General features: G+C 36.7%; 3 protein-coding genes across 4 annotated transcripts; 1 reads left to right on the forward strand and 2 right to left on the reverse strand.

The window, feature by feature from the left end:
• Positions 1 to 432: 432 nt before the first annotated feature.
• On the reverse strand, positions 433 to 6,847 carry LOC125233254 (ecdysone oxidase-like). 2 transcript variants are annotated; one of them, XM_048139193.1, is made up of 4 exons: positions 6,764 to 6,847; positions 6,338 to 6,461; positions 2,880 to 3,013; positions 433 to 2,665 (listed from the first exon to the last, which is right to left on the reverse strand). In XM_048139193.1, exons 2-4 carry the CDS (start codon positions 6,447 to 6,449, stop codon positions 1,154 to 1,156), a joined length of 1,758 nt encoding a protein of 585 aa, XP_047995150.1. In that variant the 5' UTR covers positions 6,450 to 6,461; positions 6,764 to 6,847; the 3' UTR covers positions 433 to 1,153. The 2 variants fall into 2 exon arrangements, with proteins under 2 accessions (XP_047995150.1, XP_047995149.1); XM_048139192.1 differs by having other exon boundaries at positions 2,868 to 3,013.
• A 78-nt stretch (positions 6,848 to 6,925) lies between these two features.
• Positions 6,926 to 9,570, reverse strand: LOC125233255 (ecdysone oxidase-like). The gene is made up of 3 exons (XM_048139194.1): positions 9,450 to 9,570; positions 9,172 to 9,305; positions 6,926 to 8,738 (listed from the first exon to the last, which is right to left on the reverse strand). Exons 1-3 carry the CDS (start codon positions 9,559 to 9,561, stop codon positions 7,227 to 7,229), a joined length of 1,758 nt encoding a protein of 585 aa, XP_047995151.1. The 5' UTR covers positions 9,562 to 9,570; the 3' UTR covers positions 6,926 to 7,226.
• Positions 9,571 to 14,345: 4,775 nt separating this feature from the next.
• Positions 14,346 to 21,527, forward strand: LOC125233324 (ecdysone oxidase-like). The gene is made up of 4 exons (XM_048139294.1): positions 14,346 to 14,373; positions 16,521 to 16,662; positions 18,001 to 18,134; positions 18,228 to 21,527. Exons 2-4 carry the CDS (start codon positions 16,551 to 16,553, stop codon positions 19,734 to 19,736), a joined length of 1,755 nt encoding a protein of 584 aa, XP_047995251.1. The 5' UTR covers positions 14,346 to 14,373; positions 16,521 to 16,550; the 3' UTR covers positions 19,737 to 21,527.
• Positions 21,528 to 23,448: the final 1,921 nt, after the last annotated feature.

The following is a 23,448-nucleotide window of genomic DNA, read 5'->3' on the forward strand; positions in this document are numbered from 1 at the left end:
TATTATGTTATAAGATTATTATGGTACATACAATTATGCTAAACCAAAGTCGACCAAAGTAATGTTCTGTAAAACAATATTCTGCCAAATGTATCTTATGCGTGGTAGTAATAATGCCAACTAAGTTTTCTGCAAAATTACCATTCGACCGAAAGTGTTTCTGCGAAACATGTTATGCGAAGTGTGTTTCGGAGTAAAATTATTCTGCCAGATGAGGGTAACCCTGCGGAACTCAATTTAATAGTGTAATAATGTAAAAAATGGATTACATTGGCAGTTACGATTGGCCCCCCAGTCGGGATTTGCCCCGATGTACCTTATAAGTAGTTTGACAACTGCACATTTTTAGTGGGAGATCTTGCAGGCCATTTAGTCAGAGAAAATCATAGAAGTCTGTAGAAAATTGCTTTAAAGGTATAATAAACACGTGAAACCTTTTATTAAATTTTATTTGTAAAGATACCAAGACAAACTCCTGATTGCCCCGACTTACACACCTTCTTCTGTGCAAATCTGTATGTTAATAACAATAATTTGTGTAAGAATGTCCTATAATATTTATTTATTTATTTATTATTTATTTATTTATAATATACATCAGTCGGTAACAGAACTCCTTGAAGATAATTTTATCTTCGTGTGAAGGAATTATGAAAATGAAGATCACCATGCAATATCACCATTAAATTACGTTAAAGTTGCGCCGGTTCAAATATTTTACTTGCAGCTTGCAGCTTTGAAAGCTGTTCGAATATACAATTTGTTCTTATAAAAGATAGCAAAATGTATTGACAAAAGGAATAATGAAAGGTGTTCTTGGCAATCAGTATTCTAACATTTCTAACAACAACATTACAACAGTTGATCTTTCAGGCCTACATACAAAAAAAAATTGTCAAGCAATTGAAGACAAACAAGAGCCGTTGTTAAAAGATTTATCCGCATTTAAATAATTAGTATTGTGGATATAAAGGTATTAACTATTGTCAAATTAGTACACAGCCAAGATACCTAGCCCACGACATAATCGTTAACGCTCCATAGCGTATCGTAAGCTCTTTCTCTATTGCTTTTCCGTAACGGATTCATAGAGCCAGTTACATTTCGATCGCCACATAGCGTCAACTACTGTCATTTCGGTTAGGCCGGTATACTAATCATGACATTCATTATCTTCCTTAATCATATCAGCAGCTTTCTCTGCCAGCATGATGACAGGTGCGTTAGTGTTACCGCTGGTGATGTTCGGCATCGCGCTGCTGTCTGCCACGCGCAGGCGCTGTACGCCGCGCACACGCAACCTCTCATCCAACACACTACCCATTGCGCATGCTCCGGTGTAGTGGAACATCGAGGCCCGAGTACTCAACGCATGACATTTCCAATACTCATGACTGCCTACCGCCAAACCTTGACACTTCGGCAGGTTAAACTCAACCAGCTCCCCGCCAACACTTTTGAAATACGTTGAATTTCTAAGTTCATCACAATCCGCCAAAGATTTTGCCAAAATATCTAGATCGGACTCATCTGAGAAATAGTTCAGAAACACTAAAGGCGGGTCTAAAGGATCAGTACTTTTCAACTGAATAACTCCTCGTGATTTTGGATGTAACAATATTACGGTTTTATAAAGCATTTCTCTCCCTTTACTTGCTTCGTAAGTTCTTTGACAGATATCATAATCAAGAGCAAAGCCAAATGCACAAAATTGAAGAGGTCCTTCAGAATCATTAGGTACTGCCAAAGTGACTGATTGGTATGTAGGTTGTTTATCAGTTTTATTAAGTGCTACATATCCCATCATCATTGGAAGGAGGAATGTGGAATAATTTGGGGGCTTTGGTAAGTCGTGAGCTTCTTTCATCTTGTATGCTATGATTCCCGCAACATGGTCTTGCAAATTTTCACCGACGGGTAGGTCAGCTATTACCTTGATACCTAGTGATTTTAAGTGACCTGCAGGGCCCACGCCTGATTGTAGTAGAAGTTTTGCTGAATTTATTCCTCCTGCCGAGATTATTACTTCTTTGTTAGCCGATATGGTAATCGTTTTTTTGTTTGCCATCAATGCTTCTATTCCAACAGCATTTTTAGAACCGTCGAATAGAATTTTAGTAACGAGTGTGTTTTTGAGAACATGTAGATTTTTTCTATGTTGGACTGGTCTCAAAAAACTAAATGCTGTGCTCTGTCTAACTCCTGATCTGGCTATTGTGTATGAAGGCTGATTATATCCCATAGTTTCGTATCCATTAGCGTCAAGAATGATATCATGCCCTAGTTCCTCGAACATTTTGAAGTAATCCTTTACCTCTGAATGAGGTTCTCTTGACACATGCAAAAATCCATTCGTACCATGAAATTCTTTGTACTTTGATTTAAGAATAGCAGGATCCTCCATGTATTCGCTTTTTTTAAAGTAAGGTAAAAGATTTTCATACTTCCAAGATTCATCTTTTGCAACTTCCGCCCACGCTTGATAGTCCTGAGGGTTGCCTCTTACATAAAACATGTAATTGAGGCTACTAGATCCACCTAGCATTTTACCTTGAGTAAGAGGAGCCACAAGGTCTTTCTGGTAATATTTCCTGTTTTTATCAAACGCTGCAGTGTAGTTCCAGTCATAAGATGTTTGTGGTAAAAACGTTATTAATCCAGGAAGCTGAAAAAAATAAACGCTTTCTATAACCACGCTATTAAACATGCAATGAGTGTGTTAAACTTACATACATATAAGTAATATACGTTTGTTAAAGTTTTTTAGAATATTCTATAGTGATAAGTAGGTACTTTGATTATTTACGAAATTGATGTGCTCTTGGGATGCGAAGCTTATGGCTATTAAAATAATTATAGTAATATACTCTTATGGTTACCATCGATTCGAAGGGTGGGTCACCGCCAGCTTCAATGAGCAAAACGTTGACCTGCTTATTTTCCGAGAGGCGATTAGCGAGCACACAGCCCGCGCTGCCCGCACCCACTATTACGAAATCGTAGCTAGCGCCATCTGGAACATATACCTTTTTTACGGATCCTTTCTTTGACGCGACCACTTTGAATGATCGATGATAATCATAATTCTAAAATGGTTAACTTTTCAAGGTTTTCATTAAGGTCGTCTATAGATAGGTTGGGTTAGGTTAGGTTTGTTTTGGTGAGGGCATACTTACTTGGATGCCCCCTTACTGGTGGATGATTTTTCATAAAGCTGGGGCTTGACAGCCGTTTGCTGGGGGGCATGGTAGGGTACACCTGTATTTCCCATGTCCTACAAAATAGCACCGAGGTGTAAGACGGGGGGGTTGTTTAGTGGGTAAACTAGGTAAAGGAGTCCCACATAACCACTCGGGTTCATCCCCGTACCCGAGTGGTATGCGTAACAGCATTTTTCCCCTCCAGAAAAAAAAAAAAGGTTAGGTTTGTTTTCTGGCAATCCTGAAAAGTTACGAGTTTCTGAGAAAACCCAAATTATGACTAACGAAAATGTGGACAAACGGTACTTTATAACTTAAGACTTTATGGGAACCCCTTTTTTACATTAGGGAAATGCTTTTACGCATGCCACCCGGTCCGGGTGAACCTTGGTCGATGACGGACTAACCAGTAAGCCGGCGTATCATGCTTCCAATTTTATCACATGTCCACGTGGATAAGACAACTGTCACTCTCACACTGACATACTTGCCAAAGCGTGACGGATGCTTTATCCACGTGGATAAATGATAAAATTGGAATCATAATACGCCGGCAGGACTACCTCTCCGCCTTAGGTGGAGTGCCGCAGGGTCACTAAGTATAAGCATTCGACTTACTTCGTCAACTTAAAAAGTAGAAGATGTCGGTATGCTTCAAGGAAGTGTGGCGGGATGCCTTCTATTCCTCTTATATATCAACGACCTTCCGAAAATATTAGAAGACACCTGCATCCTATTTGCTGATGATATTTCATTACTCATCGAATGCGAAAACAATGCCCAAATAAACGAGAAACTAACGTTAGAATTCGATAAAATAACTAGTTGGATGTACGATCATAATCTGGAATTAAACTACACAAAAACAAAATTAATTACCTTTTATCCGTATCAAAAAGCTCCATTAGATTTAGAGTTTCATTATAACAATACACAGATAGAGGTAGTAGACGAATTCACCTTACTTGGCCTAGTAATAGACAAAAATGTAAATTGGAAGGGACACATACAATTAATAAGATCAAAAATTTCTAGTTTTACCTACGCTTTGAGTGAGATAAAAAAAACCACAAACTTACAGACAGCCCTTACAGTGTACAATGCATATGCAAACTCATGGCTAAGATACGGGATCATCTTATGGGGAAACAGCACTGATGTGCAAATACTTTTCATACAACAGAAGAAGCTAATCCGAATCTTAGCAAATGTTAACCACCCCGACACATGCAAACCTTTATTTCGCCTATTTAAAATACTTACATTGCCATCTATCTACATATTTGAAATGTGTAAATTTGCGAGGCAAAATATACACATATTTAAAAAACGACGCGAATTACCCACAACGCACCTACTGAGACACCAAAACAAATTATTGCTACCGGCCTCTAGAATTAAAAAACATTCCAGTAGCACCTATGTAATGGCCATCAAGATATTTAATAAACTACCAGATGCTATTAAGAATATAGAAAATGATAAAAAAATGTTTAACGTTATTAAATCTCTTTTGATAGACAAGTGCTACTATTCACTCAACGAATATTTAAATGATGAATGATGATAATATAAATGAGAAAGTTTAAATAATGTAAAATGTAAAATAGATATTAATAATTGTATAAACGTCTATAAAAATATAATATAATGTAATGTAATGTAACTAATGTATGTACTTTAGTATGTAAGAAACTTTGCTGTGCCCTATCAGGGTATCATGTACCAACTATATTACTACCTAACACCTGTATAAAATGAACATGATCGCAATAAAGATTTGAATTGAATTGAATCAAAAAAACCTGGTCTGAAGTATGTATGTATGTATGTAGTATGGTATGATCTGAAGGTATTAGTAAGCACTATTTGATATAAGAAGGTCTGATATTTTTTTATTTTTAGGAGTGTATAGTACTTTCATTAAGGTCTAGCAAATAAATTTCGGACAACCCCTATCTGGCTTAATTTGAGAATATTCCAATGACTCTTTGTACGATTTCAACAAACAAAGGTTTATATGCTGCCAAAACATATTCTTTAAGAGTCCTCTTCATGGTTGTTCAATTGGGTACTTTCAGAATAAATGCGGTGAATTTATAATTATAATTTGAAAAACCGCATTTTAACAACCGTAAATTTTTGATGCAAGCAGGATGAGAGAAACATAAAAAAAATTAGCCATAGGCCATAGTCTAATAAACATTCATGGTGTTTGAACAGCCCCTAAACCAGATCGATATAAACACTGTATGATAGATAAATTCGACATCAAAGTCGGAGTTAGCGTAAGCGCCATGCCACATTCTCTAAATGGCCGCCATACACAGATCCAAATTTTTTTTTAAATAACAGTTGCTAGACTATGTCCAGATATTCTGCTTTGTGGATCATGTGTAGTTGAAGTTGGCACCGTACAATTTTTTTCGCAATCGTAGCGTCTTGTACGCAGTTTGTGAATTTTCTAGTATCATTTGTCCGAAATCGTAATTGGTACTCGGGAGGATCAAGTCAATACTGGCTAAACCACATGCTTTACGTCGAGTTTCTAGGACAAAATGCGTACCTTATTATGTGACTTATTAAGCCCAAGTCTTGTTATAAGAAAAAAATATAATAGCAAATAAATACGGTTACTCAAAGTTGTCTTTATACTTAACGATACAGTCTTTATACTACTTAGTACTTAACACTACTGTATTTAGAACTTGATTTAGATACTTTTTGATTTGATTAAAAAATCCTAGGTTATTATATAAATAAGCTACCTTCTTTACGTTGATAAGTAGAAGTAATAGAAGTATCTATGTATCGACTTCGTGAACACAGTAAAGGTACCTAGAAATATGATAGTAGTGCCATGGTAAGTTTCTCATAAACATGATATTTACATACTTAACATCTGAGCACATTTAATAAGCAAATAGGCAGTGTAAGTTCATGGTGTAGTTTTGTCGTCACTCGCGTTTATTAACCTGTTCACGTGTTTTTCAACTCTGAAGCCCATGTTTAATTTAATCGATCAATTAATATTTAAATTGAGTGTATTCATTAAAACTATAATAATAAGAATATTATGATTAATTCATAAAAATAAAGTTTTAATTAAAAGTAACATACATGGTTTGTTTACGTACTTGTCACAAAATCTGACGGTGGCCAGTGTATAGCAGTCAATCCCAAGACTGCTATGACCTTAAATGCCGCCTGGATTTGCCTGATCTTTGCTACGGATGCCGCAGGATCCATGTTCCAACGTTACTGTGAAAAAAATTGTTTGCATTCGTGCAATTCACACACTCAAATATACTCTTAGTTATTTGTCAGTAAAATCATTGAAATTATACCCTCCTCAATCCTGGTGTACAAATTTTTGTAGATATTCAACATTTTTTTTTAACTTTTAATGAACACAGTAGATCCCAAATTCAAAAACAAAACAAACGCTTTCATGACTTAGGAGGATGAAAGAAAGGATTCCAAGGATCTTCAAGTAAGAAGTTATTTAATAGATACAGAGAGGAGCAAATCAAATAGTAAAAAAGTAAAATTAAATAACTTACGCTTAACGGAAGCACAAAAAAAAACACCCAAATACACGTCTTATTAATACAATAACATCGAGGAAACTGAAACATGCGGATATAATGAAAATTCAGTTGAAAATACAAATTAATCATTATAAACGTCGAAATTGCAAATTTGTTTGCACTACCTACTTTAATGTAAACATTACAAAACTCACATGTGTTATATGTTTTTCACCACACCAACTGGTAAAGGCTGTCTTGGTTCTTTAAAAACGAAAGACAAAGTTGCATTTATACAAGAGTGCATATTCATTTCATACAAAATTTAATGCTATACAAAATTAATGACCTAATTAATCTATCATTTACACGTACCACACAGACAAGACAACTAAAGTAACGTAACATTATCGTAATACGTAATAGTATCAAATAGATACTATAATATTACATCAAATAACATTCATATGATACCATGTAGGTATAGTGTAGAGGACTACTCTTGACACGAATTGTCTTCTTTAATCATATCAGCAGCTTTCTCTGCCAGCATAATGACGGGCGCATTAATATTACCGCTGGTGATGTTTGGCATCGCGCTGCTGTCGGCCACACGCAGGCGCTGCACGCCGCGCACGCGCAGCCGCGCGTCCACCACACTGCCCATCGCGCACGCACCACTATAGTGGAATATAGTCGTTTTTGTACTGAATGCATAACACCTCCAATACTCGTGACTCCCAATCTCCATACCACGACATTTCGGCAATTCCAAATCTACCAACTCACCTCCGACACTTTTAAAGTACGTCGAGTTTCGTATCTTATCAAAATCCGCTAAAGATTTCGCCATGGTATCTAAATCCGAGTCATCTGAGTAATAGTTCAGATATACCAAGGGTGGGTCAGCAGGGTCAGCACTTTGTAATTGAATCAATCCTCGTGATTTTGGATGTAACAGAATTAAAGTTTGAAAAATCATTTCTGTACCCCTACCAGCTTCATAAATCTTTTGACAGACTTCATACTGTAGTCCATACTCAAATGCACAACTTTGTACGGGTCCCTCGAAATCATTTGGATTTACCATAAGTGCTGATTCGTACGTGGGTTGATGTTGCGATTTGTCAAGTGCAGTAAATCCTAAGATTGAAAGAAAACGATTTTCAGAATTCTTCGGCATCTTTTCTAAGTCGTGAGCTTTTGTAAGCTTGTACGCTACAACTGATCCTACATGGTCTTGTAAATTTTCACCAACAGGTAGGTCAGATACAACTTTGATACCGAATGAGTTTAAGTGTTCTGCGGGACCTAGGCCAGACTGTAGCAGAAGTTTTGCAGAGTTTATTCCACCTGCTGAGATTATAACTTCTTTATCAGCCGATATAGTAATAGGTTCTTTGTTGTCAGTCAATGCTTCTACTCCTACAGCATTATTAAAATAATCGAATAAGATTTTAGTAACAAGTGTGTTTTTAAGAACATGAAGATTAAGTCGTTGTTTGACTGGTCTTAGAAAACTGAACGCTGTGCTTTGTCTTTCTCCCGACTTGGATACAGTATAGCAAGGCTGGGTATATCCTAAGGTTTCATAGTCATTAGGATCAAGAATCACTTTATGCCCTATTTCCTCAAACATTTTAAGGTATTCTTCTGCCTCTGGATTTGATGCCCTTAACACATGTAGAAATCCATTCGTGCCATGAAAGTCCTTGTATTTAGAATTAAGTATAGAAGTATCTTCCATATATTCGCTCTTTTTGAAGTATTGAAGTAGATTTTCATATTTCCAAGATTCATCTTCAGTGACTTCTGCCCAAGTTTTATAGTCCTGAGGATTTCCCCTTACATAGAACATGTAATTGAGGCTGCTAGAACCACCCAGCATTTTTCCTTGAGTCAGAGAGAGTCTTATGTTGTTTTGGTATTCCTTTCTATTTTTGTCAAACGCGCCTGTGTAGTTCCAGTCGTAAGATGAGTGTGGTAGGTATGTTACTAATCCTGGGAGCTAAAACAAAAACATACCTAAATGAAACGTAGGTATTCATTGTTGAGCCTTATGTGATCATCTACCTAAAAAATTCCTTTACTTATTTCTACCATGCCGAAATTGCTGAAAAAGTTACGATGTTTGATTATTATCTGTTCATTACCATCATAGATTAATACATGAGAAGATTATACCAACTCATACATTAAAATGCGACCGCCTGAAGACGTAAAAAAGTAGATGGCACTACTAAAAATGCCTTGTTGCCATCGATTACTTGTAGATGGCGTTATGTGTCACTTTCGACATAGATTTATGGCTTGAAAGTGACACCTAACGCCAATCAACAACAGCATTTTTTTAGTGGTGCCATCTACTTTTTTCACGTCTTTAGGCGGTCGCATTTTAATGTATGTGATTGAATAATTTTCTTATATTTAATTTATGTTACCATTGACTCCAAAGGCGGGTCTCCACCTGCTTCTATAAGCAAGACATTGACGTCCTTATTCTCCGTAAGCCGGTTGGCTAGCACGCAACCTGCGCTTCCCGCGCCCACTATAATGTAGTCGTAACTAGCGCCATCTGTAACATATAATTTGAAACTATGTTTAGTTCAAAGAAAGAAATTGATCTAAAGGGGCCTATTCTTACTATCAGTTTACCGGACGGAATACGAATGAATTATATTAGATGAATAAAAAACCTTCATATATTTAAATTACTTACTTGTTACTATGGCCGATTGTGGGAAATGTATGGCAGTAAAGCCCAAGACTGCAATGACTTTCAATGCCGCCTGGATTTGCTTGATCTTCGCTACTGCTGCCGCGGCGTCCATGTTTCGAAGTTACATACTATTAAAACAAAAACCATTTAATATTAACGAAACTGGCATATAATTGGAACGCAACATTTACCAAACAGGTAGATCAGTTACTATACGGTTAATGTATATTTCGCATCGTAGCAACTAGATGGCGTTTTGAAACTCGAGTAAACCTTATTTCAAATTTTCAAATTCAAAATATCTTTATTCATGTAGGCCTAGTTACAAGCTCTTATGAATAGTTCATTACATATATATTATGATCTTAATCTAACCTAATTATCAGAGCAATTTATTGCTGTAAATTATTGTTCATAATAATATTGAGTCTATAATATACAATTTCATATAAAAATAATCGTTAAACAAAAAATATATAATTAGGTATATGTATATATAAAAATACATGTCTAGAATATTTCTAGGAAAAATCCAATGTCCAAAAAAATACAATATTAATTTCATCAACAATAATAATAATAATAAACGTAAAAATAAGAAACCATTTCGAATAACAATTAATCCCACGTTGTTTTATCATTCATGTAGTCTTGTGTTGTATAATAAGCTTTGGAAATGAGTACACGCTTTACATGATTCTTAAATTTATTAATTGACAAGTCAGTAATATGATTCGGAAGTTTATTATAAAATCGAACACAATTACCCATGAATGATTTTTTTATTTTACAGAGCCGTGTGAAGGGCACCGCGAGTTTATGTTTATTTCTAGTATTTATATTATGTACATCACAGTTTTTCTTAAAATTACAAATGTTTTTATGTACATACATAATATTCTCATAAATATATTGACAATGCACTGTCATTATATTAATGTCCTTAAATTTATCTCTAAGTGAGTCTCTATGGTTCATTTTATATATTGCTCGAATAGCCCTCTTCTGCAGAATAAATATGGTATTTATCTCTGAAGCACTGCCCCAAAGTAAAATACCATATGACATAATGCTGTGAAAGTAACTAAAATAAACTAATCGAGCTGTTTTCATTTATTCTACTCAGGAAACATGCACGGATCCAGGGGGGGGGGGGGTCATGGGGGTCATGCTCATGCCCCCCCCGTGGAGCCTAGGTTGACCATACAAATTGACCACGTGACCCCTGGGCTGGGCACACACATTTACCACGTGACCCCCCCCCCTGGGTACGAAGCTGGATCCGCCCTTGTCAGAAAAAAAACAAGAAATCCTATAAAACGATACAAAATAATATGGCACTAAAAATTGGCGCGAAATTAAAATTTTCTATAGGAATTAAATAACCTTCGCTCCTACATTTATATCAATTTTAAGTGTTACGGTTCGACGATGATTCCGCCAACGCCGATGGTTTAGGAAGACACCGGCTTTATGAAGACAACTGGCCACTGAGCCCTACATTTTTAAAATTTGCCGCCTTTTTATAGTGCCAACATTTGACCTTCTATAAATATCCACTATTTTTGTTAAACCATAAAGTAACTCACTTGCATTAAACAACCCAGCTGAATAAATATACATCATAATTATTGACTAAAATAAACTTAGAAAATATAAAAATTACTCTATCATAAAATATCACATGCTTAGCCAAAACCAAATTGAATAATGCTTGATAATGCTGACAATTTAAATGCGTTCTTCGGGGTCTTGATCATCATCCTTGCGCTATCCCGGCCATTTGCCACGGCTCATGGGAGCCTGGGTTCCGCTTTTACAACTAATCCCAAGATTTGGCGTAGGCACTAGTTTTACGAAAGCGACTGCCATTTGACCTTCCAACCCGAAGGGTAACTAGACCTTATTGGAATTAGTCCGGTTTCCTCACGATGTTTTCCTTCACCGAAAAGCGACTGGCAAATATCAAATGACATTTCGCACATAAGTGAAGAACTCATTGGTGCGAGCCGGGGTTTGAACCCGCGACCTCCAAAACGAAAGTCGCACGCACTTACCGCTAGGCTACCAGCGCTTGTATATTATAACAATATCAAGGAAATTAAGTGAAGCGGAATGACAAAAAATAAATATACCGTGAAAATACATTAATATTCATTTTAATGTGAAAAATTATTGGTCAGAAGCAAACATAACTAACACTTACATAGGTACATTTATTACCTTGGCCAATTTTAATACATTTTTACAATACGTCAATTACGGCAGTCGTGACACTTGTGATTAGGGTTGCAAAAAAACGGTTTTTTTTCTGGCTTGAACATGAAAAAAAATCGTTTTATTGGAGTATGTGTTTTTCTGTAAGCACGAAATCTCAAAGTTTTGCAAAGCCGTTAATACTTTTATACGGTTTTTTTGCACTTCATGATAACTATTAAACGAATTTAATTTAATACTTTAATTTCTGGGTTTATAAAACTAACATTTACGAAATTTGTAGTTAGTAGTTATCGCTATTTACTGTTGGCAATACCACCGTCTCTCCATGCTCCACATCGCATTGGGGATTCCCCAATAAACTTTTAAGTATACTTATAACTAAATTACTTATTTGGGAGGTGTGTGCGGAGTCACGTAGACCATTTTGAAACTTTAAAGAAATGTAAAAGGTATATTGAAATGCTTATTAGTTCCGCTACTTGATACAAGATGTCACAAAGAGGGATTGCAAATAGAAAGAATTATAAAAAAAAACCGGCCAAGAGCGTGTCGGGCCACGCTCATTGTAGGGTTCCGTAGTTTTTCGTATTTTTCTCAAAAATTACTGAACCTATCAAGTTCAAAACAATTTTCCTAGAAAGCTTTTATAAAGTTGTACTTTGGTGATTTTTTTCATATTTTTTAAACATATGGTTCAAAAGTTAGAGGGGGGGGGACGCACTTTTTTTTCCTTTAGGAGCGATTATTTCCGAAAATATTAATATTATCAAAAAACGATCTTAGTAAACCCTTATTCATTTTTAAATACCTATCCAACAATATATCACACGTTGGGGTTGGAATGAAAAAAAAAATCAGCCCCCACTTTACATGTAGGGGGGGTACCCTAATAAAACATTTTTTTCCATTTTTTATTTTTGCACTTTGTTGGCGTGATTGATATCCATATTGGTACCAAATTTTAGCTTCCTAGTGCTTACGGTTACTGAGATTATCCGCGGACGGACGGACGGACGGACGGACGGACGGACGGACGGACGGACGGACAGACAGACATGGCGAAACTATAAGGGTTCCTAGTTGACTACGGAACCCTAAAAAACATGAAAAAAAACCGAGCATCATTGTTTTTTTCTAAAAATGTTTTTTTCGGATGAACAAATGCGGGTGCTTCCGTGATGCTCATCGGTGTGGAGCGAAAGACAATAAACAATATTCTATATAATAAAAACCTAACCTGTTTTCAAATGGTTAATAATGTTTGTCAAAAACTCACCGTAATAAAACAAGAAGATACGTGGATAACCTTTTGTACCGCAGTATGTTCAACTAGTCTATCTAGACTCATATAAAATAATAAATAAACTAAACATCACAATAGATGAAGAAAATGTTACACTTGCACTGCAATGTTTACAAATATAAATAAGAGTTCTCTTTGTAGTTCTTTGTCAACAGCGTGTTCGATTGTTCGCATGCAAATTTAACTCTCGCATTGGTAAGCGGTTTGATTATTCTTCATTGGATGTCCTACGAAGTCGTCTTTGACACAATCAAATTGAGGCTGTTTTGCCTCGGATTGAGTCAAAACAGCTATCATCAATTTCGGCTACACGCTGGTGCGGTTCATTCATTAAAAGTCGAATATTAGACTCGTGGTTGGTTAGACAAATGCGTAATAACCTAACCACAAAATTAAAATTTTGACAAAACCCCCAACCGCGACTTAGTAGACCGATTTCCATGAAACATGGCTAAGAACACTCCCGATTAACTCAGCTTTCAGACAAAAAAAAACTAAATCTAAATCGGTTCATTCGTTCGGGAGCTACGATGCCACAGACAGACACACACAGACAGACAGACAAACAGACAGACAGACAGACAGATACACACACAGACAGACACGTCAAACTTATAACACCCCGTCGTTTTTGCGTCGGGGGTTAAAAATTAAAAACGCGTGGTGCCGTCTCGTTCGTTCCTAATATAACACCCATTGATTTGAAATGACACGAACCACAATTCAATGTCGCCAATTTTTAATTTTCTATTCTTTTTTAAGGAGCTGGCTAAACGTCTTATAGACGCGTCGGGTGACCGGAAGGCTGGGGCTTACCTTGCCCAGCGCATTGGCATTGCCGTTCAGCGCGGCAATGCTGCCAGCCTTCTGGGCACCCTACCGGTCGGCTCAAATTTAGACACAATTTTTTATTTGTAGGGTTTTAATTTCATAGGTAGTTTTAGTTTAGTTATAGTTTTATTTATATAAGTTCATAGTTAAGTTTTTTTTTTGTATTAGTTTTAGTTTAGTTATAGTTTTATTTATAAGTTCATATTTAAGTTTTTGTTTTTTACTTATTATAACTGTGCTTTTATTTAATAAACCATTATATTATTTATTCGTAGCCTGTTGTAACAAACAAATTGAAAACATTTCATTGCATATAGAAAATTAATTAATACCTTCTTAACAAAACAGGTCAAACAACTTGCGTCTAAATATGCGTAATCCATCAAAGTATTACTTGCAGTTGATGATTCTTAATCCTTATTACGAAGGCATACGATCTATGGTAAGAAAAAGTGTTCTGATAAGTGATAATATAAGGTACTTACATTAATATGGAAACGGAACAAATATTAATAGTCTGTTATTTTTCGTGGCGCCGCACAGTTGAGACGTGTAACGAAACAGATCGAAGTAAGTGCCTAAAATAATACGTACCTTCAAGAAAATAGCGTACACCTATCTCAAGCCTTAACACGTTCATTGCGGTATCAGGTCTATAAGATCCGATGATGAACTATCCCGCGGGGCGGTAACTAAAATACTATTCCTTCTGCTGGTACGGGACAGGTAGCTTCTATTTCCAGAGGAGTAGAAAAGAGAGAAATGTATTTTTAGAATTGTCTCTATGAATGTTTCATTTCGGCATAATAAAAACCTATCGGGTCGATTGTATCTCATACCGACAGGGAAGAAAAAAATTTCACCTAGTGCGGGTATCAGATCTTTTCGACCTGATACCCGAGGACCTGATAGCCGCACTAGAATTATCATTAGTTTCTCTAGTGCAGCCCTCGAGTGCAGTCAGTGTAAACAACATTCGATAGACTACTTTACTGTATGTACGAGTGGATAAAGTGCAAATCTCTAATGCTATTTATTAGCAGTATTAGATAATTGTTTTGTGGTTCGACTGTGATTGTATTGCACCATGAAGCGATCCAGACGAATGCTTTTAATGTCCACTGGAGACGTTGAAAATAACGCCAAACGTCGAAAAGATACGGACATGGGACCACCAACTAACGAAAGACCTACGCCATTGACACTTCATTCGTTCATCGACTTCGTCGAAAAGTGAGTACCAATAATGACATTTACACAAGTCCAACCACCGGCAACACTTTGATGGTTCTTCAAAATGTATCACATTCACCCGTATCCAGGCCCGCTAATTCGAACCACAAAAATAATGAGTTTTTGGTTTATAAGAAGTTTGTTGATTTATAAGAAGTTTTTGGTTTTAAGAAGTTTTTGGTTTATAAGAAGTTTGTTGATTTATAAGAAGTTTTTTGATTTATAAGAAGTTTGTTTACGTTTTGATTCGTTTTTTAGGTTTACTTTTTATATCTTTAATAAAACAGGCACTTATTAAGTTTATCGATATTTTGTTTTCACAACCCTAATCTTTTATCGATTAGTTGATCATTTAGAACGAATATAGGGTCGAAAGGATCTGACAGGTTATTTTTTACATTTAATAGTCTTCCGGTCTGCCGATTTAGAAACGGTTTAAGTATTATGTTAATTATTTCATTGAAAGTATGTTACAATCAAAAAAAGGACAAAAAAGAGTACTACCAGCCAGTCGATTGCACTTAAAGACATCCATCTCGAACAGATCTTTACGACCCTATAACGCTACAACGATAAGTCAAGAAACAGGTCTAATGAACCTTATACAGCACTACCGTAAAGTTAACGAAATAGACTGCCGCAATGAACGTGTTAATTGGGTATGAGAATATCAAAATCTAGTTAACTTTGACACCTGTCAAATAAAGATAAAGTTCATAGAAGGATGGGAAATATTAATATTCATAGGTACTCCTTATGCCCAACTAAGGGTAGGCCAGCCAACGCAACTCTATGTGTCCATTGGCGGCAAAGATCTGTCTGCTCGTTTGCCTCCTTTTTTATGCGATAGGAGATAAACGAGCAGACAAGTCACCTGATGGTAAGCTCTCACTGCGGCACATGGACACCCGAAACACCAGAAGTGTTGGAGGTAAATACGGTCTTTTCTTGAAGGTTTGAAGGTCGCATCGGTCCGGAAATTCGTATCTCATACTTAAAAACATCTGTTCGCTTACAGTTTATTTATTTCAAAGAAAATTGTAACGACATAAATTACCAAGTAATAAAAAAGTATGGGGGCAGATGTTAGGAATACAATTTTGACTGTATAACTTTGTTTTTTTTTTTATACCACGTCGGTGGCAAACAGGTATACAGCCCGCCTGTTGGAAAGCAGTCACCGTAACCTATGGACGCCTGCCACTCAAGGGGTGTCACATGCGTGTTGCCGACCCATTAGAAACTTGTACACTCATTTTATGAAGAACCCCATACTGTAGTGTAGTGTAGTGTGCGTTGTTACACTAGATGTGATTATAAGAGCTGTTGTAAAAAATTAAGTAATTTTACGTTGTTTCTGTCTTTTTCTATTGAAGGATAAATAAGTAAATTTATCATATTAAATTAAAAGTCAATGTTCCTCAACTTAAAAAATATAGGATGATAAATCAAGTAACAAGATCTTTTGCACCCATTTTTTACAGAACTTAGTCTTAAAACTAAGAGTTTCAAACATGGACGCCGCTTTGTCCGTGGCTCGAGTGAAAAGCATTCAAGCCGCGTTCCAGGTCCTTGCTTTATTGCAAATGACAGCCGTATACTTTCCCAAGCAGACGATAGTACAAGGTCAGTGTATTACTTGCCACCAGGCCAAGAACAAATTCCAGAGCTCTGCTATCTGAGCCACCAAGACCCCATCATAGCTATGATTAAAAGACATCCATAGACATCATAATGAGAACTACATTACTGTGAAGAATAAATGGTCCCCTATCCTCTAAAAATCGGTTAGGAGGTCGAACTATACTGTTCTACCTCAGGGATGGGCGCTGCAAGCCTTAGGAAAATTGTCACTTAGAATTTTTAACCATTGCCACCTCGACCAGATGGCCCACAAATTAGCCATTAGCCCGGTAAACGCAGGACGCTGCACGCTGGTTCGAATCCAGCTCTGGACACGGAGGCCTTTGTCATTTTTTTCTTTGTATATTATGACATTTTATTTCAGCCTCTATCTTAAGTGTAGCAGGCAAAGAGGATCGAGTATTATAGAGAGTTACTGTCGAAGTAAAATGTGTAATTACAGTGCATAGACTGCCATCTCTTGACACAGGCTTAAAACTTTTGAAACTCAGTTTTGTCAATTTGGCCCATATTCTTAGCTTGATATGTTTTAAAATGTCAAATATTAATATTAGCGCCATCTAGCTGAGCGTACCCCAAAGGTGTAATGCCATCTAGGCCACCGTACCTTTTTCTGTATGGTACAGAGGTACGTTTTTTTCTTAGACTTTATCTGTCTGTACGGAGTTATATTAAAATATGTCTTTGGTAGCAGGTAAGTGTCTCATTGACATGCTTACATAAATTCTCTAAAACATTTTCTTTATGTTGGATGTATGTAGGTATTATTTCATTGGGTCGACTCTATAAACGAAAAAGTAAAAAAAAGAACGAAATACGAGTGGTGATAAACTAAAACACGATCGAAGTTAGTGTTTTGAATCGACACAAGTTACGAATTTCCTTTTCGCACGTATATCGTACGACGTTTTTCAGTAAGTACAGATGGCCCTCCGAAGTTTCGACCTGTCATGTAAACCACTTCTCGCACTAGTGCGTAAAAAAAGCACCATCTCTACTTGAAAAAGCAATTTAAACATTTCTGCAAGCAGTATACATTATATTCGATAGGTATATCGCTTTGTTAACACATTGGATGATGAATATTTATAATGAATGAATACCGTAAAGCAAATATGACGTCAAATTGAAAGAACGGCAAACGTAATACATTCAATAAGTACTGAGTCACTTGAATACATTACTGCTTCTGTTTTTCAACGAACGTGCCGTTCAAGGTTTCATGACTTCCGGATTCTTAGCAACATGCCAATCGTTCAGGCTCCCACTTTTCTTAAAATTGTGGTTGTAAAACTTTGCCAATATGTTTATTTTTTGCAGATGGTACTCGTTACAGTTTCATAATAGTCGGCGGTGGAAGTGCAGGCTGTGTGCTCGCCAATCGACTGTCTGAAGACAACCGATACAATGTACTGCTTATTGAGGCTGGCGGAGACCCGCCTCTTGAGTCAAAGGTAGCCTCTTTTTGCCTATCCAAAGTTTTTTTACTTCCCATAGTCAATAATGTAAAATGTTTGCAACACCGTAAGTATAAAACTTTCTTTCAGCTTCCAGGTTTGATGGGGTACATCCCAGAAACACCTCAAGACTGGAACTACACCGAGCAATATGACAAAAACCGGAATACTTTTCAAAACAACCGTGTACTGCCACTGACACAAGGAAAAATGCTCGGTGGGGGAAGCAGTGCTAACTATATGTTCTATGTGAGAGGAAATCCTCACGACTACAACTCCTGGGCACATGCTGTTGGAGATCCATCCTGGGACTACGAACATGTCTTACCATATTTCCAAAAAAGTGAACATATGGATGATTCGGGTATTCTTAGTTCAAAATCCAGAAGATTTCATGGCACTAATGGCTACCTACATGTCACAAGACAACCTCATGAAGAAGCCACTAACTATCTCAATATGTTTCATGAACTAGGGTACAAAATACTTCTGGATGTTAATGGAAATGAGCAGTTAGGCTATGGTGAACCATCTTTGACTATCGCTGAAGGTGTACGGCAGAGCACGGCGTATAGTTTCCTCAGGCCAATCAAAGATCGACAAAACCTACACGTTCTCAAGCATACACTAGTCACTAAAATTCTTTTAGACAAATCTAAAACTGCTGTTGGTGTAGAAGCGTTAATAGAAAACGGGACGTTAATAAAAATAATGGCGGAGCGAGAGGTAATAGTTACTGCTGGTGCATTTAACTCTCCAAAATTACTTATGCTCTCGGGAATAGGTCCAAAAGAACACTTGGGATCTTTTGGAATTAAAGTTGTCTCTGATTTACCAGTCGGACAGAATCTACAGGACCATCCGGCTGCATTAGTCGTATACAAGTTTAAGAAGGCAAATGCCCCTCCACAGCCTCAAAATTACAGTTTGTCACCTTCTGTTTCTATGGTAGGATACGTAGCATTTAACAAATCGCAAACGTACCCTGATTACCAGTCCATTTGCTCACACATTCCAAACAATTCGTCTGAAGCTATCACCTTATGTTCTTTCAATTATGCACTAGATTATAACACATGTCAAGCTATTTATGAAGCTGGTAAAGGCAGGGAACTACTGTTATGTATTCAAAACCTCTTAAGTCCTAAATCGCGAGGTGAAATTGAGCTTCAGAGCAGAAATCCTAATGATCAGCCTTTAATCTTCTTCAGAACTTATTCAGATGAAGAAGATTTGGAAAAAATGGTGAAAGCGTTTGAGAAATTGGACGAGATTAGGAGTTCAAAGTATTTCAAGGCTGTGGCTGGTGAAATTGTTGATCATAGGTTACCGAGGTGTAAAGGGATGGTGTTTGGGACACGGGAGTACTGGCGATGCCATGTTCTGAGTACAAGGTTAACGATGTACCATTTCTCTGGAGCATGCGGCTTGGGGCGAGTGGTGGACTCGAGGCTGCGAGTGTTTGGTGTGAAGCGCCTGCGCGTTGCTGACAGCTCCACCATGCATAGCGTACCTAGTGGCAATATTAACGCTCCTGTCATTATGATTGCTGAAAAGGCAGCGGACATGATTAAAGAAGATAATCGGTTCAAAATATAGGTAATAATTTCTTATTAATATTTAATAAGATTTTGGTATTGACTTTATTTTATCAAAAAGATTCAGTTACAGGTAGATTTTTTCCCATATAAACGTGGACAACCATAGTTGTATGTGAAATATCTTAAAAGTAATTTATTTATCAATTTCATACCTATGCCTGTTAGTTTGAGATTTAAATGATGTAGGTACAAGGTAAAACAAGAAACAGCAACAAGATATCAGTTGTAAGTAGGTACCTACACGTAAAACTTTCATAATGAAATAAACACTACTTATCTGCCAAAAGTTTTCGGGTTCTTCTCGATACGACGATTCTACTTTGGTGGAGTTACGTAAGATAAAAGTAAACAAGATTTCATCTTATTATTTATGTAATTCTGATTTAACAACGGTTTATTTATGTTACGTATGATTAGAAGGCAAACGCAAAAATTATATTACCTACATACCTACATGTGTATGTACTTTATGGGAAACTAGCTTTTTCCCGCGGCTTCGCTCGCGATAGAAAGAGACAAAAAGTAGCCTATGTCACTCTCCATCCTTTCAACGAGTCAGGTCAATTCGTCGCTTCGTTTTCCCGTGAAAGACGGACAAACAAACAGACACACACACACACACTTTCCCATTTATAATATTAGTATGGATTACAGTACATAATTTAAACACGTAATAAACTGTACCTATTTTGTATTTTTCGGCGGCTTTCTACCGTACCCTCCAAAAAACCCTTCAATATTCCCCAGCATACCTTATTTTTGACCTGTACCTACACGCCTCCTTTTCTCCAACGACACTCTCGCACCCGACACTCCGGAGACCGCGGCTGCGCTGCAAGACAAACACCCCCCCGGTCCGACCTCCCCTGCTTACAGCTGTCTCGGCGCCAACTACGAGTTCGTAGCGTTTGGCGTCGAGACACTCGGACCATGGGGTAAGGGAGCGCGTGGGCTTGTAAGGGATTTGGGGAAACGGTTAAGGGAGGCAACAGGTGACCCTCGCGCCGGCAGCTTTCTCGCGCAAAGAATTGCTATTGCAATACAGCGCGGGAATGCTGCTTGCGTGATGGGCACCCTGCCGAGGGGCCAGGGCCTGGAGGGTAGTTTTTAGGTTTATTTATTTCTTATATAAGTTATAGTTTAAGTTTTTTTCCACTATTTGTACTTATGTGCAATAAAGTAAATATAAATAATATATACACATCTGTGAATATCATGTACCTATATTATTATACTCGTCTATTCATCTGTGTAATGTAATATAGGTACACGTATAAAGAAGTACCAATGTTGTAATAAGTATTCAACATCTTTTTAACTTTACTCATTAGTGATCGTAGAGTTGAGAAGCGCTCTGAACACTCGCCTTTACTAATTAGTTGAATGTTTTAGTTCCTTTCTTGTATCGAGCTTCCACGCTGCTTGCATAATGTATTTGCTTTGGACTTGGTCCTGTATTTCGCCTACTTTAGACTTAACACATGTAAGTACATAGATAATGAGGATCTTAGCAGTTTTGTGTTGTGCGGGACTTCATTTGACAGTTCTGGCAATATCGCGCAGCATGCTAGGTTTACACGGGCTTAGTAGTTGACAAAATCTTATAAGTATTTAAGTAGTATTCTTGCAACTGCGAGTGCAAGACATTAGAAGCTAGTTTTGGTTACCTACTAAGCGACTTTTAGTTGAAACGGAAGCAGTTGGAAGCGTAATGGCCCCGGCAAGGCCAAAGGTCACAGGTTCGAGTCCTGCCTGAGGTGTGAATTTTTCAATTTTTCCTTTAATTTAAAAATATGTAATATCGCTCGCAGACGTTTCTGTTTCTGCATGATAAAAAACATATTTGGCATCAAAGTTGAACAATTTTAGGGTCATAAACTGTTTTTTTTTGGCCATAACTTTTGTTTTAATTTGTTTAAAATTAAAATCTCTCTTGAATTTTTAGAAATGTCAAAGGTAAATCCAAACATGTCTTGTCAACTTCACTAAAATCAAATTTCGATAAAAGTAAAAAAATAAGTAGTAATTTTTGTCAAAATAATTATAGCTCTTACGAATAGAGATAAAAAAATTAAGAACCGATGGCCGTTGTTCTTATAATTCTATCTGTAGTTAAAATTTAGGAGTTTCAACTCAAAAATGGATGAAAACCGTGTGGAGCCCTTTAAGCTTTTCTTTCATGTTTAGCCCGTACGATAACGCAATTTCCCTGTCTGTGTAATTTATTATATTACACAGAGAGGGAAATGGCGTTCACACAAAAATATATTATATGTATTTGCTATTCGTTCATCGTCACGTATATTCAATTTCTTATGCTTGTTTGTAAGAGTGTTTTTGTTCAATTTTTGGAATAAACTCTTAGTTACACTTAATTAAGCTGCCAAATTCATTAAAATAAACAACAAGAAACATTTAATATTGTCATTCATTACCACTATAGTTACGAATGCTGTAAAGTGTTCAAAACATCGGGATAAATTGTAGATTCTCATTATACGCGATTTAATCCGTTTCCATATTTTTATTTCATGAATAAACATTTATTTCTACTTGTACTATGATTTTTATGCATTTTAGAAACCGTTCGTCTATAAAAATAGCGAAACCTCATTTAAGTCCATTTCCTGAATTTTGAAACCTGGCTATTTTAATGTCGCTAACTGGTAGCGTCCAACGTGTTAAATGAATTAAAAAACGAAATAAGATGTCATGCATTAAAGAAAAAATGACGTACACCACCAGTGGCGAAGGCCGGATTCGAACCGGCGTCTTTAGCATTCCGGGATAACGCCATGAACCCCTAAGCCACCCCGTCACAGCGGAAGCCGGCGAAATTTCTCTTCTATATGCCATCTTTGAGGAGGCGTCTAGGCGTTTTTTTTTAATTTATATATAGTAGTGTGACTACTTAAAAACACAAAAAATATTTGTTAAAATAATTTGATTTGTTCCCATAGTTGCGTGTTAAATGAAATTAGGTATAATTATAACAGGGACACTTTAAGGCCTAGAATAGGATATAGGATAGCTTTTTATTTATAACAAGATCACCTAAGATGGTCAAAAGCATGATTGAATTAATAATACTTAAAATAACTGCGATGCATCACCCGATGATCTTGATTGCCACTAGATTTCGCCCAGGCGCTGTACTGAATTTAACTACTGTTATTATGTTCACGAAGTGGCAGGTAAACGCAAGTGTAGTAGAAATAATACACGGAAATAACTTTTCACTGGTTTATTATAGAATAAACTGTAATTAAATGCAACTCGCGACATGAGATGGCCAATGATCGAACGAAGAAGGAAGAAAATGTTGCCATGTTAAGAAACATAAAATTGGCCATAGATAAATTGTCACAAATAGACTTTTTATTCTTAAACAGCTAGTATTTCATAATCATTAACATTGCATGTTGAAAAAGTGAGGGATTTTTTGTATGTTGTTGGCTCTTTATGTGATTTAGATAAAACCTGATAATAATATAGTAATAGTTTAATATCCGAGTAAGGACATAGTGATTATTTCAATTAATCATAATCATTATTCTACTACTAAGGCCCACTTAACTCAGGGTTAGTGAGATGTCATCTGTCAAATTCCATATAAAATGGTGGGTTAACCCTCCATTTTCGTTGGTGCAAGTGGCCCTAAGTGAGCTAGTTGGCATCATTCTTTTGTATACCTATATATACCTACACAT

The sequence above is a fragment of the Leguminivora glycinivorella genome, chromosome 14 (assembly GCF_023078275.1).
Source record: "Leguminivora glycinivorella isolate SPB_JAAS2020 chromosome 14, LegGlyc_1.1, whole genome shotgun sequence".
NCBI classification, from domain to species: Eukaryota; Metazoa; Arthropoda; class Insecta; order Lepidoptera; family Tortricidae; genus Leguminivora; species Leguminivora glycinivorella.

Bases quoted from the DNA above. Each gene is read 5' to 3' on its own strand.
- LOC125233254 (XM_048139192.1), bottom strand. From the start codon at position 6,449: ATGGATCCTGCGGCATCCGTAGCAAAGATCAGGCAAATCCAGGCGGCA. The intron at 3,014-6,337 runs GTACGTAAACAA...TATATGTTCCAG, and splicing joins ACCGTCAGATTTTGTGACAA to ATGGCGCTAGCTACGATTTC. The intron at 2,666-2,867 runs GTATATTACTAT...TATTTTTTTCAG, and splicing joins AATCGATGGTAACCATAAGA to CTTCCTGGATTAATAACGTT.
- LOC125233255 (XM_048139194.1), bottom strand. From the start codon at position 9,561: ATGGACGCCGCGGCAGCAGTAGCGAAGATCAAGCAAATCCAGGCGGCA. The intron at 9,306-9,449 runs GTAAGTAATTTA...TATATGTTACAG, and splicing joins ACAATCGGCCATAGTAACAA to ATGGCGCTAGTTACGACTAC. The intron at 8,739-9,171 runs GTAACATAAATT...TTTTTGTTTTAG, and splicing joins ACCCGCCTTTGGAGTCAATG to CTCCCAGGATTAGTAACATA.
- LOC125233324 (XM_048139294.1), top strand. From the start codon at position 16,551: ATGGACGCCGCTTTGTCCGTGGCTCGAGTGAAAAGCATTCAAGCCGCG. The intron at 16,663-18,000 runs GTCAGTGTATTA...TATTTTTTGCAG, and splicing joins CAAGCAGACGATAGTACAAG to ATGGTACTCGTTACAGTTTC. The intron at 18,135-18,227 runs GTAGCCTCTTTT...ACTTTCTTTCAG, and splicing joins ACCCGCCTCTTGAGTCAAAG to CTTCCAGGTTTGATGGGGTA.